General features: G+C 36.5%; 1 protein-coding gene across 3 annotated transcripts in view; it reads right to left on the reverse strand.

The window, feature by feature from the left end:
• Nucleotides 1-1921: 1921 nt before the first annotated feature.
• Nectin3 (nectin cell adhesion molecule 3) overlaps nucleotides 1922-18601 on the reverse strand; it is an 84573-nt gene continuing 67893 nt past the window's right edge. For 2 of the 3 annotated variants that reach the window (XM_070030275.1, XM_070030277.1), the window contains 2 exons: nucleotides 3047-3109; nucleotides 1922-2211 (listed from right to left, as the gene is read on the reverse strand). In XM_070030275.1, the coding sequence (XP_069886376.1) occupies nucleotides 2032-2211; nucleotides 3047-3109 (243 nt within the window). In that variant the 3' untranslated portion in view covers nucleotides 1922-2031. Of the gene's footprint in view, nucleotides 2212-3046; nucleotides 3110-12339; nucleotides 13470-18601 lie in introns of those variants that run through there. The other variant, XM_070030278.1, reaches the window with a different exon arrangement.

Consider the following 18601-nt stretch of genomic DNA (forward strand, 5'->3'; position numbering starts at 1 on the left):
ATATTTATTAAGCGCTTTATCATTATGGTCAGCTCTGAGCCTAGGTACCAGTGGCTCATACCTATAATTCTAGCTACTCCAACAGATTGAGATCTGAAGCCAGCCTGGGCAGAAAGGACTCCAATTACAGCAAAAAAGCCAAAGTGGTGATATGGCTCAAGTGGTAAGAGTTCTAGCCATTCCCCCCTACCCCACCAAAAAAAAAAAAAAAGCCAAATGAGAGCAAGAGGCCAGCACATCCATACCCACACTTACATCCCCCTTCACACACACACACACACACACAGAGCTATGAGCAGTCATCTTGCTGTTAGAACATAGTTGCAAGAATGTCTATATCTTTAGTTACATTCCTAAGTGATGGCATTCCAGGCCATCTTCTTTGCTATATGGGAATCACACTATAATTCCAAAGCAGTGCAATAAAGATAATTGAAATTTACCCTTTGATGCTCAACAGCTCTAACTTTTAAAAGTGCTACTCATCTAGTAAGGCACGGAGGTGGAATTGGAATATCCTATCTCTCAGGACCTTTGATCACCCAGGCGGGGGGGGGGGGGGGGGGATGATTACTACTGTAGAACCACCTGGATAATTTGTCTGACAAAGCATAGCAACTAAAAAGGAAACACGTAAGTCATATCATGATTCATAAAGTATCTTTGGGATCTCATTAGAAATCTGTTAATATCCTCCTCTCCCTTTGTAGTTTAGGCTGGCAATATATATGGCTTATTTCGGTGTTTATGCTACTCTTTTCCAATATATGACAAGTGTGTGGTATTTTCTTGTGCTGGTGACACACTTCTAATCTCCCAGAACACACAGAAAAGCTGCATTTTCCTTAAGACTTGAGGAATTACAGTGATGGAAAGCCAGCAAAGGGGATATGAGAAAATTCAAGGCAGATATTTATAGGCATTGAAGTGTTATAGGCTACCCTGGCACGTAAGTGTCTATGCTATTTACATTTTAGCATCACTAATCTCTTTGACAAGTAGGGGAAAGGGGGTAGAAGACGTGTGAGTTCAGTGCACAGATTGTACTGAAGTAGCTTAACAAAGTTTCCAAATATTCCACCTGATTTTTAAGATCAGAGGTTATTTTATGGTGATTTTCAGGTGGTTTTTCTGAGGTAGATAAAACTGGAACATATGTAGTCTGACGAATGCAGGCAAGCTGTTTGAGCCTAAGTGGATTGGGATTCACTTGAGAGAAATTTCTGAAGCGAAAGCTCCACTTGTCATGAGCAGGAGAAAAGAGGAACAAGAGGAATGGCTGTGCACCATGTAGGCAGGGCTTCCAGGTTTAAATCGGTGGGAAATGGGTTAATCTGACCAAGGAAGAGCAGGATGGTAGCAAGGAGGACAGAAGGACAGTAAGAGAAGATAGTCATGAGATGGCAGATCACAGCAGGGATTAAGGGACCCTTCAGGAACTTCAGTGATCAGGAAGGAACACAGATCACAGTAACACAAGGGTTTAAAAGGAACTGCAAAGTGCCCTGTGTTGGTGTTCTTTTAGGATAAAGAGAAAAAATTGCCTTTCTTCAGGCTTCTGTTTGTATACACATATTATAATTGTATTAAGCATGTCAGGAAATCTAAATCCCAGCTAAATAATTTGTGAAATGGATCCTAAACTCATTTTTCCACTTGTTTGAATCATAGATAAGCATGCTGGCCTGCCTGAAGCCTGGTGAGGTTGTTACTAATGACTGGGCCTTTCTTTCTGAAGAGTCACCACAGCTATCACCAGCAGATGTACTTTCAAATGAACATACCACCATAGGCCAAATGTTAGTAGTTAAACACCAGTATCAGAAACACAGAGCTACAGTCAAGTTCACAAACACAGCTGGTGTTTAAGAAACCCTAAGTGAAAAAAAGAATTCCACGATTAGCTTCAATTCACGTGTCAAGATTTCCAGTACATTAAGGCTGGGATTGTTTAGACGAGAGAGAATATAATAACTACAACCTCAGTTTTCAACATTTGTTCCAATGGCCATTTGGATAAAAAGAGAAAAATCACACATAATGTTCTCGTGGATTGATGTAGATTCTCTCTGGATCATTGTTTTGATAATGTTTGCTTGGGCTCCGGTCTTGGTAGCACATATGACTATAAATGGGGTGCATCTGCTGAATGCCATCTTCTCCAACTGGGTGCTCATCCTCACACGCAAATCTCCTGCTATTCAGTCCATTCTGAAAAATTCAAACATTGGTTACATTAGCAGAGCAGCTGTTTGTATTTTTCCTTCTCCTCCCCCCCCCTTTTTTTTTTTTAGCACTTTAGTAAGAATAGGAAAAATAAAATTAATTAAAGCTCATATCCCCGATTCATTATACCACAAAGAATTGGGTAGCAAGGTAAAAAGTTCAACTATTTAGGATATTCCAGTTATCTGTTGTTCTTGATAACTAAAATATTTTAGTAACTCCTAAATGCAAGATTTCAAGGAATGAGTACTATGATCTGGTTCAGGTTTTGAAATTTGGAATTTGTTGTCAGTAAACTGGAGAAAGATACAATTGTGTACTTCAGGAGTACCTGTAGCAAGGCTTAAGCCTAGAATGAATATGGGTATGAGGAAAATTAAGTCAAACAAAATGAAAATAAATCTTAAGACCTAGAAATGGGGAACTGGAGAAAGAGGACAGTAAAAGGAACTGGCATTTGATCATATGCCTGACAAAACTGAGAATGAGAAATGCTGCCAAAAATATTCTTGTGTCTTAACCTTTCCTACTGGCTTGACCAGGGGTGGGCTACAGCTGATACTTTCTGGAACATGAATTTCCCATGATGCTTTATGATGTCTGCCTGGTTATTGGTTTCATAAAACTTGATTATTTCCTATGTAATCTTAAGACTATCTCTAAGAAAAGGCAAGCTCAAGCTCTTTACCAATTCCTAGTAAAAGACTCATATAGGAGAAAGATGAATAAAATGAACTTTTATAAACCTCCAATGACAATTAACTGAGTATGTGAGCCACCAGCTCTACCTAAGCTGATACAACAAGACCATCTTACTTACAGAGGGTTGAAGATTGCCAACTTCTCTCTCTTGGAACTGAGCCTGCAAAGGCAATTGTTCAGTCTAGAGGAAAATATAAAATGTTCTTTTAAGCATCATGCACACAGTAAAATATTAACAGCCAACACTGTGAAGACCTCTTGTCGTTCTTTCTCTCTCCTGACTACAGATTTCACTTAGAAAGACAATATCCAGAATACCTGCTACAGAAGTTGTTAGGCAAGCTTGTGTATTCTTACTTGAGAGTGTAGCACATGAAGTCATTTGCCATTTCCCAATGGAACAGTCTGATGTTTCAAATCAGGTTAGTGTGGTTTGGTGAGGCAATGAGACATCAGTCTGTCTTTATCTGTCCTCTTCCTTTTGTTACTCTTACTCCCAAAGGGGTTTCATCACTTCCAGAATTAATGTATGCATTATCCTGCCCATGTAATTGTAGCCCCTCTGTACAGTATGTTCTCAAATAAAATAAAATAATATTAAAAAAAAATTTCACCCTAAAAAATGCTCTTTCTCAGCTAACCACTGTCATCCAAATACATTCTTCAGATGCTTGAGGCCTCAGTTTCAAATAGCACATCTTTTGTGAAGTCCTGAATGACATCCACAGGTAGAGTCAGCTTTTATTACAACTCTTAGAACAACTGTTTACTTATCTCCTTTGCTATATTGAGAGTGCTGGTTCAAAAGTTTATAAACATTATCTCACCAAATCCTTATAAATAATTCTATAAAACTGGTATAACCTAAAGCTCAAGAGTAGTTAAGTAAGTTGTCTCTAGTCACACAGCTCGTAAGTAGCAGATTATGATTCAAACATGGCTTTGTCTAATTCCAAATCCTATAGTCTTGAATCTTCCGCTTCTAGCTCAGTGAATGGAAAACAGATTTCGGTGAATCTACTAAATCATGACTGAATGTCACAGCACGTAGGTGCAGCTATCCCCATGCTCTGTATTCACTGTTTTTGTTCAAATGTCCCTTTGGTCTGGAATATTTTCCCCTTAAACTCTGGTAGTTAGAACAACCATTAATCATTGCCTGACAAGTAATCCTTTTTTTTTAACCTATAAAACCTTTCTATATTCCTCATCAAAATTAATCTTTTATTTATTTATTTTATTTATTTTTGGGGGAGGTCCGGTCATGGGGCCTGAACTCTGGGCCTGGGCGCTGTCCCTCGGCTCTTCAGCTCAAGGCTGAGCCACAGCACCATTCCCGGCTTTTTTTTCTTTTTGCTTATGTGGTACTAAGGAATCGAACCCAGGGCTTCAGGCATGCAAAGCAAGTGCTCTACCACTAAGCCACCTTCCCAGCCCCTCAAAATTAATCTTTTAAATCTGCGTTCTTGTTCATAGTTTTATTTCCTATTATGGCACAAATGTGATTTGTCTTTATTGTCATTAATGCCTAGTGTCTATCAACTCCAGTAAATACTGAGCCTGGCTAAAGCCTAAATATTCTGCCCATCCCATCCCCCCCATCTATCTGCTGATACCTAATCTTCAGTGCTATGGCACTAGGAGGTGGGCCTTTGAGAGGTGATTAGGCCAAAAGGTAGGGACTCTGATTAATACCCTATGAAGGGTGCAGGAGGATATGATTTTTCCCAGCCATGTGTATTATAGACATGTGGTTAATCAGATATTCTGTTATTATCACCTTCAATTTCTTCATAATTTTATTATGAATTTGTATTTTGTAAGTGGCCTAATGGGACAAATTAGCATGCTTCATGGATATGTAGCCTAGGCTCAGGGGTATCTTGTCTCTGGATGCTTGGCTTCTATTGGTTCTTGGTCGCTATTCTTCTATCCTGACACCTTCCTCCAGATAATGGCTGCTGCCTTCATCCTGGAAGAGGTCAGAGCACTCGTTCAGGGTCAGAAGTGCATGTCCTACCAGTGTCGTGGACATTGTGTACGTTTCTGGGAACTACATCAAAGCAATGGCAAGACTCTTATAAATACAAATTTAGTGACCTAATATAATCATGACATTCTTAATCATAAGCAAGAGTTCTTGCATGTGCACTCTCCATAAGGCCTCACAAATTTTGTAGCCACTTCTGATCCAAGGGAAATAGACTTGGAAAACAAACACTTAAACAAGATCAGCGTTTTCCTTTGCTTTTTTTTTTTTTGTTTTAAACGATTCCTATTGTCTCTCTTTCATTTTAATGTAAGTAATTAAGAAATGATTATACATCACTTGTAGTTGCAAATTTGATCAGAGGTAGGCAGTTAGAAACTTCCATAGAGTGGGTTTGTTTTCGAAACCACCAAAGACAAATCTTTTCTTCCTGAATATGTATCTGGATGCCTTTATAAAAGATCTCTTAGTTAGAAACACATTTCTTTAAGTATCCCTTTTACAATAATAAAAGTTAAACCTATTTGTATTGAATTTTAGAACAACCCAGTAATAGCCATTTTAACTGACTACCACTTTTATTGGCATCCACTGAAAAGTCCTGCCACAGTCTGTTCATATTGTGATCTTTAGTAGTTCTCCTTGTCTAATAAACAGTCTGATTCCAATTCTGACGCTGTTGTAGAAGGTAAAGCAAATGAAGTAATGTCCTAAACAACCTCAGCTTCTAAGTAGGCACAAACATTTACTAAATGGAGGATAACGAAAGATTTCTGGCAGTTACTTCTGTTCTTATTTAATAAGTCCCGTAATATAAAAATGACAATGGAGAAGAAACCCTGACCACAGTTTTGGTGGCAACAATAAAAGGTGTACAGCAATATGGCCTTACCTCTTGCTTCAATTGGTAACCACATGTGGAAAATGGGGGCATCATCAACTGTTAGAGAGAAGCATATTCTAGAAGCCTTGTGTTTATGGCCTCAAGCGTTTGGAGAAAATGATTGAAAATATGCTGTTGCACATTTATCCCCTACCAGATTCCAAATGTCAAATTTAACGTGGCTACAAAATAAACACATCTTCCTGATGATTCCAGTAAGAGTTCTATTTTGTCACACCTCTGAAGCACAATAACAACCTCTACATCCTAGAAGCATCAGGAATACAATATAACCACTAGTGAATTAACAAAAGGACCCGGAGATGCCACAATACACTTTCAATACAGATTTCAACAAGCCACTGCCTTTGCGAGCATTAATGGGATTTCTACCTTTATATCATGGCTAGAGATAACAAAATTATCCAGAATGGTACATTTGGCAATGAAGGACACATCATTTCTCAATGTGAACAAGAAAAAGTTCTTAGATCCTGTAATTTTCATATTCACTGACTAGGTAAGCTCCTTATCTCCATCCCATATTCTATATCTTCATCAGTCAATCACTACATCTCAGAGGAGCCTCAAAATTTTGCAATGTTGAAACACACTTTTCTTTTTTATTAATAAACTTTTTTAGTGCAAGTTGTAAGTGCATAGAAAAGTTGAGTGGAAAATATGGTTATCATGAACCCTCCTGTCTTCATTCTCAGAGGTACCCCCGAACCCATCAACATCCCATATCACAGTAGTCCACTAGTTATAATGAAGAATCTTCATATACACCATCATAACCTAAAAGTCACAGTTTGCATTGTGGCTGGGTCTTTTATAGTTTTAAGTACACAATAACATGATCCACTACTGTAGCATCATTTAGAATAATAGCTTTCCTGCCTTTAAAATGTTCTGTGATGTACTTCTTTATCCCTTCCCATTTATCCAATTCTCAGACATTGCTTTTTTTTTTTAACTATTATCTTGCCATTTCCACATTGTCATGTAGTTAGAATCATTCATTACAAAACCTTTTCAGACTACTCTGCAAATTCAACTTAAGTCATATATATTTAAACTTCTTTCATGTCTTTTCATGGCAGATAGCTCATTCCTTCTTAACACTGAATAGTAATTCACAGTCTGGATATATCACAATGTTTTTGTCCATTCATCTACTGAAGGACTTCTTACATTAGTTGCTTCCAAGATTTGGCAGTTATGATTAAGGAGGTATATACCACAAACTTCTATATGAAGGTTTTGGGTGTGGAAAGACTTTTTATTTGAGTAAATTTCATGAGTAAATCCAGTATGATTACTGGATTTTATAGTAAGAGTATCCTTAGTAAGGAATCCATCATTTTATATTCCTACTAGCAATGAATGGGAGTTCTGTTATTGCATCCCCATGTGAATACTGAGTGCTTTAAAAAAACTAATAACTATAGTATATAAAGTGTCTTGCCTAAGACCTTACATGTGTTTGCTGTTTAATATTTATGTACTAGATAAAACCAATATTTTAACTGTTGGATCCACAGTATAGATTATTCTATTATTCTTGTACATATTCATAGAAAGCCTCAGGCTACAATGAATCTAATGCATATTTCAATTTTCTCACTTACATGTACTACATTGCTGCAATTTCTACTGAACGGCAATCCATAATTCACTTCCCTGATTTACTAAAATCATGCAGCCATTCATTTCTAGCTTTCAAGGTGCTATTGACACTAGCTTTTCAGATTTTGTTATCTTAGTAAACATTTTACCTTCTCTGACTCAATAAATAAACCATTACCCTTTACCACATGCATTGTACTTTACTCAACTTTTGTGTAAGACAATGTTTTAAAATCCCAGAAGCAGAGCTTTCAGAATTGTTAAGGCTTATTTTTAGTGATGACAAGTAAGATTTCATCTCCTATTGTCATGAGGCCAATGATAACTCTGGACATTCTGTTCAGACACCAGAAAATCTGCAAACTAGAGTTCCATTTGGGACTGCTGCCCCAGCTGTCAAATTTGTCTGTTTTTTTTAAAAAAGCTTCTTTCACAATGTCATCTCTCACAGTTCTGCATTTCCTCATGGTGAACTACACTTCTCTTTATCCCTAATATACTGTAACTTATAAACCTTAAACATTGCTTTTAAAAAAAAAACCACTCTTCTATTATTTTCCTGACAAGTGCTCACCAATTGTCTGCTGTGACATCTACCTTTTTTCAAGATTCCCTTCAGCTGAAAGATACCAGAACTCCCTCTACTATCATCCTATCTATATGTTGAGCAGTTTTCCCACTGAGAACTCGGGCACCTAGATGACTGTGTTCTCCCTTCTGTTCATGCCATCATCTTGACCGACCTCACTTTTTGGCTTTTCTCTCCACTTTAGCAAATTACTCCAATACCATCTCCGCTCTCCTGCTCTCCCACACTTCTTGTAACCAATTCCTTCTCCTAGGCATATACACCCTGTTTAAGTGTCTCCTATTTTAATAGAGAAATGAAAGATAATGTTCTGAAACTGCAACTTCCTAAATCCTCAAAGGACCTTAATTCACCTTTCAAAGCCTCTGATTCATCAGTGATACTAGAACACTTTGTTGAAAATGAACTATACAACTTGTACGAGAGGGGGAGTGGGAAGGAAAAAACTGGGAGAAAACAAGGGAAGAAGTGACACTGTTCAAAAAGAAATGTACTCATCACCCAACTTAGGTAACTGTAACCCCACTACATATCCATTTTACAGTAAAAATAAAAACACAAACAAAACAAAAAGAAAACCAAATGATGGGTCTTTGTCCATTCTATCAATGTCATTAAAAGCCAGAAGGTCCTTTCCAGTCTTGGCTCTACCATTAATTCAATGATGTGAGCAACTTGCATTTACCCTTTATATGTATCAATTTCCTCAAATAAAGAAATGCAGAGTGTTTAAAAAAGATATTGTGAATGCTTACTTCCTATGGGGGATCATGCATCTGCTTTCACTTGTCAAGACTATAAAGGGAGATATATAGCCTCACACTTAGGGTGTAGAATTGGTAGGTGGAAACTGGTCTGTACTCATGCTGCCTTCTCAACTCAAGCATTTGCTAAGCCATATCCCATCACATCATTGACTGTCTTTCCATTGTTACTTATAGCTCACCAAACATAACTAAATATTTTACTGTGCACTGCTCTTTTTGTGGAAAAAGTATAAATTGTATGAATATATAATCACTTTTTCATAAAATCTTGTCCAGTCTCTTAGAAAAATGGAACGAATTACTCTATACTGCCTTCTCTTACTTGTTAAAGAAACTCGGAATCCTTAATAACATACCATATATTGTAATACTCTCCTTTTTAGCTGATTTTTTTAATGCTTTTTGCTACCCCCCTAATTATTGATGAACAAAGGAATTGGGTCTCATTTTTTTTTCTTTCCTGTTCAGAGTTTTAGTTTAATACTTAGGATTCATGTTGAAATCACTTTCTAATGGAGTCAAACAGAGGTTTTAGGTATTACTTGGTCATAGAAAATCTATTTTCTTTTAACTAAATCTTTGCTCCATGACCAGTATTCTTCTGGTAAGATTTATCCTTTCTAAGATGTTGTCTTGTCTTTTGACATTCTCTGTCTTCTCTGGTAATGCTTCTGTGAGACATTACTATTGATCTAATAGTTATTATGCTGACAAGGGGCACAGTTTTACTTCTGCTTCCAGTTATGGGGAAATACTAGACAACTGTGCTGCACAGAACTGGGACCCCAAGATACACAGACACAGACACACAGACACACAGACACACAGACACACAGACACACACACACACACACACACACACACACACACACACACACATCCTCGGACAGCCCTAACTTCGGAAAATTCAAGATCATAAGATTTTTGATGAGCTCTGAGCCAAAATTCAATCTATAGATAAGGTGCGATGGCTAGAATCTGTGGGATGGGATTAAAAAGGGAGACTCACACAGAAAAAGTTCCAGAAACCTGAATATAAGTTGCCTTGACAAAAATATATACACATACAGAGCAGACAGAAAACAAGTATTGGAGGAGGAATTACCAGGGAGCTCTTATCTTAGCCATGAAGGAAGTTTTATTATACTTGGGTATGATGATGGCTTCCTTTGCTGCAGAATCCTTAGATAACTCAAGTCAACACATGGAAACAGTCAAGGACTGAACATATTTGTATGTCTGGTCACTCTCACTTCTGCAAACTCACCAGGATCTGAGTATTAGGGCTCCATTCTAAGCATCTTATCTAATAATAATTATGTCCCCAAAGCTCACCTTTGAACACTATAGGTGGATAAGTTTGCACATTCTTAGAATTTCATGATGAGGAATGAATTTCAACACAGAGAGCTTTGATGGACACTGAACTCATACTCACACACTAGTATGACATTCAGTAGAGATTCAGGGTTCCACCTTAGAACGAAGGCTAACACAGCTAAAAGAGGATAAATTACAAACAGCCTAACACAGTTTAAATCAGGTTTCTAGAAGATGAAGATGATTTTTAAGTTAACTGACAGAAAACTAGTTTATTTCTTATTTAAGGATGATGGAAAAAATTTGAAAGTGATATTGTAATATTCCATAATGTCTAGCATCCAATTATAATTTATTTTCCTTAGGAAAAAGCAAATGTAATCCCAGCACTTGGGAGGTAGAGAAAGGATTGCAGGTTCAAGACAAGCCTGGGATATATAGTAGTCTCAAAAACATAGCTGTCATAAATTAGTTTAAGGTTACAAAAAAACAGAGAAGCATACAGTAAATGGTAGAGCATCTGCTTAGCAAATGTGAGGCGAAAACATTTAATCACAATCATAACATGGGAATTAACAATGACAGAAAAGAACTAAAGAGAAGGTTGAGATTGTTGCTCAATGATAGAGTACCTACCTAGCATGTATAAGGCCCTCAGTTCATTCCCTAGCACTCCACACACACACACATACAGAATATCTAGACCTGAAAAATTATAATGTAGAAATTGTAAACTGTCATTGTATATTGTAATAAGAGATTAGACACAGCCAATGAAAAGATCAGTACACATGAAGGCAGAAACTATCAATATAAAGAGAGGGGAAATGACTGGTGACCTGTGGAATAAATGTATCAAGAACTTTACCAATTGTGTAATCAGAACTACTGAAAGGAATTTCATAAATTGTTTATAACCACTATTAAGAATAAAAAATATTGCCAGAAATAAAAATAACATAAAGCATGTGCAGAGAAGTGGCTTCTAGTGAGAATGGACAAAGATGGAAGACAGTATAACTACAGTGTTAAGTGGTCAATGAAAAACAAAAAATTGGTTTGTGCTGTAATCCTTGCTACTAAGGAGGCTGAAATTTGAGGATTATGGTTCAAAGTCAGTCCAGGAAGGAAAGTCTATGAGACTTATCTCCAATAAATTATTCAGAAAAAGCTGGAAGTCACTTGAGCTGGTGGCTCAAGTGATAGAGTACTAGAGGTGCAGGGACCATGCCCAAGACCTCCGTTGAAGAAGCAGGATCAGCCAAAAAAAAAAAAAAAAAAAAAAAGGTGAGGGGGCTTGGAGACTAGAACTTTTATGTCCCATGGAAAATACCTAAAAAAATAAAATCTCCAATTTCTTTCTCCAAAATTTTAAAGTTTTCCCTATAGATGGTCTTTCATATCTTGGTTAATTTTTTTTGAGGCTATTGCAAATGGAGTTGCTTTCCTGATTTCAGTCTCTATCTTCTCATTGTTGGTATACAGAAAAGCTAAACACATTAGGTGTATGCAAGTGGTTACAAATGTAGATTCAAAGAGTATAACTCCTTAGAAAAGCAAAGTAAAAAATCCAACAAAATAAGCACCAGGAAATAGGTACTTGCAAGGTAGGGGGGCAAGGGTAGATGAATAAAGTAGAAATTGGAGGAATGTAATCAAGAATTCAATGTATACATTATAAAATTAAGAAAAGGAAAGGGGTGGGCTATGAAGGAATGAGTGAGAATTTCAAAGGAGTGATACTGATCAAGATGGATTGTATTTATAAACTGCTTTGTTAAATGGCAATTCCTTTGGGCAATTCCTTAAATTAAAAAATAAAAAAGTCACAGGAAAGATGTCCAGAAAAACAAAAGCTAAGAATTTGTTGTCTGTACATTTACAAAGCTCCTGATGTTGAAGAAAATTTATTCCAAATCTAACTATCAATTTTTACATTTGCAAAGATTCATTATGATTTAGGATAAAAATAATGTGAGTATTGTCAAGTCTATATCACATGGGAAAATAAAATACATAATATGAATGGAAAGAGAAAAATGGAATAAAATATGGCAGAATGCTAATATAAATTACACATCAATAAAGGTGAGTTCTTTAGAAACTGTATTTTTCCATATTAATACTGTTACTCTACTACAGGAAATGAAGTGGAATGAGAAGTCATCATACAGTATGAACTATTATGTATGTTCTCAATATTTACTTTATAAGTATGGTGTCTGATACAGAAATTTTTCTGCTAAAGTACCTATTTGCCTAGTTGTATTCTAATTACTGAGTTATTAATCTATAGAGATGCTTTCTCTATGTTAGTGGTGACATAAAATAAAGAATTGGCTATAATTCAGAAAACACAAATTCTTCAAGGCGTATGTATTATATTCCTATCTATTCATTAAACTCAACATTAAAACTGAAGGCCAGATGGGTGTGGTGGGATGTATGTGGAATTCCAGAATCTCAACTACTCTGTAAAGTTAAGCAAGAGGTTTACTTGAGCCAAGGATTTCATGGCTAGCTTGGAGAACATTGCCAGTCCATTTCAAATAAACAAAACCCCAAAATACAATAAAACTGTTAACCAAAAGTTGATTTCCCTTTCACTTTTTAATAGGAGAGAAGTCGACCATACTGCAGGAGCAACAACTACAAAGAATGTGTCCTAACTGAGCAAATTGACACCATTAATCAGGTACTTGTTTAATGAGATATGTAACTGTTATGTTCTTTGTGATAATTACACATATGAGCAACCTATTCAGAAAAAATGTCTCTCTTTATTATAGTAGACTCAGCCTTTACAGATTAACACTGCTGGTTTCAAGCATTCAAAGAGCGATTTTAAAGTTTTATGACAGGCAGTAATTTGTAATTTGTAGAGGTGCAAATTGGAATCAAGACCTGGGAGGGTTTTTTTTTTTTTTTTTTTTTTTAAATGTTTGGGGCTAATCATGTAGCTAGTTAATAAGCTTAGGGATCACTCAGTAGCCTTTTCCAATTGTGTGGTGTTTTCAACTCACATGCTTTTAATAAAAGACAGAGGTATTTAGGATTTTTTTTTCTTTTTTCTGAAAAGTCTTCAAGTATCCTTTCTGAATGCCAAAAGGGTGGCTGTATTATTAATCAGACTTTTTCTTTTAAATCTGACTGCTTCCTAGTTCTATTTCAGTTAATTCTTAGTTTTCTAGTTTCTGTAATCAATCATAATCACAAAATATTGCCACCATACAAGTAAAATGTGCAGTCTGTCTGAATTTCATTCCCTAAAATTTGAAGTTTATTTGCTTCAGTTTTTCTTTCTTAAAGTCTTACAGTTGCAGATTCATTTATGTTTTTTTCTATCTGTGTATTCCAGGAACCCTAGAGAGAGAGAAAAAAAGTTTATCTCATAAAACAAGCATCTAATTTTCATAATTATTATTATGATTTGCATGGAGCAATCACAGAGTAGATACACAAAACCACGATCTGTTCTGATTCCTACATTTAGTCAGGAGTTCTCAGAGAAGACCTGGGTACTAGATTGTTGGGAGGCCTATGCTAGTTAAAGTGGTAAGCCTGAGCTATTATCCTCTGTGAAAAACAGAGAGGAGATAGATTTGAAACGATCATGAAAAGGAAGTGAACACATAAAAACAAGTTCTAGATCATTTGTACTCAAAGATCATAAAAACGACTAGAGGAGAGCATTTGGTATTAAAGAGGGAAGAACACAAAGATTGGCTCCATAAGGCCATCATAGTTAAGACAGGCAGCATTAGGAGAAGAACATTTGCAATTTGTAAAGATCCACCGAAGATTCTGCCTCTACTCCTTCCCCTTTTTGTTAGCTACTATTCCTTTCTAACTATTTTTATTATACACTTTGAAAGTAAGGATTCAACTGAAGATGACCTAGAGATTTGGCATGTCAACATGACTGCACTTTTCTGAAACACAACTACAGCCAAGATTCATAAACAGGCATTGTTCAGGAAGAAATGAACATTTTGACAGAGGCAACATGGCACCATACTGAGAGGAAATACTGGTGATGCTCAGTATTGGCCATCCTCCCCATCTGCTCTGGTTTATCCTCATTTGCTCAAATAGAAGCCCCTATCTATGTGACTTCCTGCTTGGGCTACATCTTCCATAAAAAAGGCTTTTTAAGCAGAAGTGACTCTCTTGGAGTTTTTCATCTACCCCAGGCCCAAGCTGAACACAGAGCAGTTATTTGCTCTATATGGGCATAAACAGTTTAGAAGGCATTTTCTCTTTCCTGTTAGACTGTTTACTCATATCTTGCAGAGAGGAGATAGTGTCTTACAATGTAATGCCCAGTGCCTAAGTTACAATACTAAAGATTGTAAAGAGGTAGTTAAAGAGGAAATAACCTTTGGGAAAACTTCCAAAGTGATGAGGCAGGATAGAATAGTAGATACTTTATCCCACAAGGTAGCACTAGATTTTTCTCAAATTTCTCATCCAAAATGAAGGCAGTACTTCTTCTCATTAGTAGCAAATAAATTCATTACTTCTACTGAAGTACACATTGTAGGTTTTAATTTTCAAAGTGAAATTTGATATGTTTTAATCAAATTTCTTATCTTGGTTTCTAATCTTAATTCTTACATTAACATATGCAAGACAGTATTACTTCTCTTAAATTTCAATATGTATGCAAAGCAATGCTTTCTAATTAAAGCAGATGGATGATAAAAGTTATGGAAAATTATTTACAAACAAACAAGACAGACACCCACATTCAATTCAAAGATGTTCCCACAATCATAAATCCTAGCTATTTCCTGATCACAAATTAAATAGATTATGTATACTTGTATTATTTTATGTAACTAATAAATAACTGATATTTTAGCATCAGAATGTTGTGCTATTATCACTCTGGGTATCTTTGCTCTTCATTTTAATATTGTATCTGATCCACTCATACCATTAGATCTACAAATGTTCCCAGAGGGAAAACCTTCAATTTTTCAAGGTTTACTTGTTGCTGTATCTTCAAAAAGTCCTTAAAAGATGGTAACTGCCTTTTCTGTACTAGGCAGTTTTGCATCTCCATACCCTAAGTGAAGAATATTATACATTATACTATGTTGTTTAAGGAAATGTTCTATGATGAAATATGCCTTGTGCTATCTCACTGATGGCTGAGAAATAATGGTAAAATCATGCTAAAATAAGAATCAAAATCAATTTATTCTCTGGATATCCTTAGTATTGGCTTTCCCCAAACTCATATTTAATCTAGCATCTAAGTTCCTTCTTATATTCAAGTATTCTAGATCTATACTTATAAAATTAGATGTTTGTTTTATGAGATAAACAATTTCAGAGTAATTATGTTTTTTTCAGAAATTCCTTTTTTTTGTCCTTTTGAAATAACCTCAGGCAATTCCAATTCAAACTGTCAACTCTTCTAACACTGAAAAAAGATACATCTGTTAAGAATGTCTAGGCGGCTAATTATGCCACTTTTGTGGATTTTGTTGGTACTGGGGTTTGAACTCAGGGTCTTGAGCTTGGTAAGCATGTGTTTTAACATTTGAGCCACAATTCCAGCACACTTTGCGTTAGTTAGACCTGCAGATAGGGTTTCATGTTTTGGCCTACGGTTAGCCTGCAGTGTGATCATCCTATGTATGCCTCTCGAGTATTTGTAATTACAGATGCACACTACCATGCCCAATTATTGGGTGAGATGTGGTCCTGGTAACTTTTTGCCCAACCTGGCTTCAAATTGTGATCCTCCCAACCACTGTCTCCTGAGTAGCTAGGATTGTAGGTGTAAGCCATTGGCATCTGGCTGTATACCATTCTTTAAATAATAAAAAAAAAATTAAAAAGAAACTAGAGGGGGCTGAGAAGGGGGCTCAGTGGTAGAGTGCTTGCCTTGCATGCATAAGGCACTGGATTCGATTCCTCAGCACCACATAAGCAGAAAAAGCCAGAAGTGGCGCTGTGACTCAAGTGGTAGCATGCTAGCCTTGAGCTGAAGAGCTAAGGGACAGCACCCAGGCCCAGAGTTCAGGCCCCATGACTGGCAAAAAAAAAAGCTAGAAACAATCTCCTAAAACCTTTAATACTTAAGGACCTGAAACAACCGTCAATATGCTAAATACAGTTATTTTAGACACAATGTTAATAGCAAGAGTTGTCATGTTTTAGGGTATTTGGCTTGAGAACTGATAGAAATTTTGGTTCTGCTACCTCTGACAATTGAGCTATAGAGAGGTGGATACCACTGGAAATTAGTTATAGTCTTCTACAACAATCACATCATTAATAATACTCTACTGATTATGTGTAAAGGAACTTATGCTCTCTGCTCTCCAGAAATTAACAATCTTCTTTCATGTGGATATCTTTCAAACAAAAGAGATGTATGTGTTATGCTTTTACTTTTTCTTACATACCATTTTGCTGTAGCATGTAACCACCTGATAGGCTACTAACATCAAATGGCCAAATCACAAGTGTACAAAAATGTCTTATTTAAAATTATTAGGAACACATTTGTTTTGAAATGCAGGCTTTAAATTTTAACTAAGACATTATGATTATACCTTATTGTGTATAATGAGTAGATAACATATAATGATCAAATCATGGCAATTACATTGTGTTAAGAACTGTCAAACTGCTCTCATTATTTATCTTACTAAATCAACTGCATCATTATTTATTGAGAAATATGAATATGCATATTAAGTGAGGTAATGATGACCATACACTGTAAAAATCAGTAATTCACACCAGATTTTGCTATAAATTGGATTAAAATTTCAAAATACTTAGAATCTATCAAAAAATAAGATAACAGACTAGGTCAATTATATAGAACATAGTTATGACAGGTATCCAGAGGCCAAACTAAAGAAGTTAATGAAGTTAATGATGTGAAAATTCAGATCTTATTGATAGGAAAAGAGGATTCACTTGGTTAATCTGGGAGCATGAGAAATTAGACCATTAAGGGCCAGACTGAGAGCCTCAAGTCTCGAGTTACTCAGATAGCAAGACAAGGCAAGACAGTGAGTAGGACCTGGGAACCATTAGCCTGCAAATGATGATGATGCAGGAGGGGATGGTGGGTGGGATTTTATTACCAGTAGTAGGAAGCAGAGAAAACACACTAATGGACTTAATTTAAGTATGGAGAAGCTACAGACATGTGCAAATACAGGCTGTATACTTTATTAAATAAAGTTTGGGGAAAAAAGGCCATTTTTGTCTGTGAAAGGAATATCAGTATGGGTAACAGAAGAGAATATTATAAGAGTTTGAGTCTAGGAGCCAAAATGATTAAATTCCATTCAGGGAAACAGGGAAACACACACACACACACACACACACACACACACACACACACACACACACACACACACACACACACACACACACACACACACACACACACACACACACACACACACACACACACACACACACACACACACACACACACACACACACACACACACACACACACACGAGAGGAAAGAAATGTGCTAGCTCTTTCTGACAAGGTCTTATAGAAGAGGACAAAGATATGTTAAATTCTCAGGTTGGGAGAACAGGCCATGTTACAAACATCCTTTCCTCTCTGAAAGAAGTAGAAGGTTTAAAAGATACATCTAAAGAAATGAAGTTTTGACCTGTATGAAGCCCTCGTGTTTCCCCTATCCCTGTAATATTTTCAGGATATCTGATCATACATTGAGGTCTCTGATGCATTTAGAATTGATTCTGGTACAGGGTGATATATAAGGATCTAACTTCAGTTTCTACACATGTATAGCCAATTCTGCCAGCACCATTTGTTGAAGAGGCTGTCTTTCTTCCATCTAATGTTTTTAACTCCCTTATCAAAGATTAGGTGGCCATAGGTCTGTGGGTTCATTTCCAGATCTTCAATTCTATTTCCACTGGTCTTCAGGCCTGTTCATTAGTATATGCCTAGGATAGTTCTAGCAGAGGATTACAAAAGCTCAATAGCTATGTACATACGACCATATAAAACGATGCTAATTGAAATGAACTCCAAGATATGGAAACAACAGGGTTTTTTTTTTATTGTTTCTTGTTTGTGTGTGTGTGTGTACTGTTTGCAATTCTTTTTTCTTTTTCCTTTGGTTTATTCTCGGTGGTCACTGTTTTTTTTTATTTTAGAACCCTTAGTCTTGCATATAAGCTTTCTGATTTGGGCCAGGGAAAGAGAATCACAGAAACAGTGGGACAAATGCAACAGTGATACTCACTAGACATGAAATGAACTTTACAACTTGGAGGGGAGGGGGCTTTGCAGGGGAAGTGGGAGAAAATAAGGGATGGGGTAACATTGTTCAAAAAGAAATGTATGAGGGTGGGAAGGTGGCTCAGTGGTAGAGCGCTTGCCTTGCATGCCTGAGGTCCTGGGTTTGATTCCTCAGCACCACATAAGCAAAAAGAAAAAAGCTGGAAGTGGCACTGTGGCTCAAGTGGTAGAG

Source organism: Dipodomys merriami, unplaced genomic scaffold (assembly GCF_024711535.1).
Source record: "Dipodomys merriami isolate MVZ:Mamm:240054 unplaced genomic scaffold, mDipMer1.0.p SCAF_2, whole genome shotgun sequence".
In the NCBI taxonomy this organism is placed as follows: domain Eukaryota; kingdom Metazoa; phylum Chordata; class Mammalia; order Rodentia; family Heteromyidae; genus Dipodomys; species Dipodomys merriami.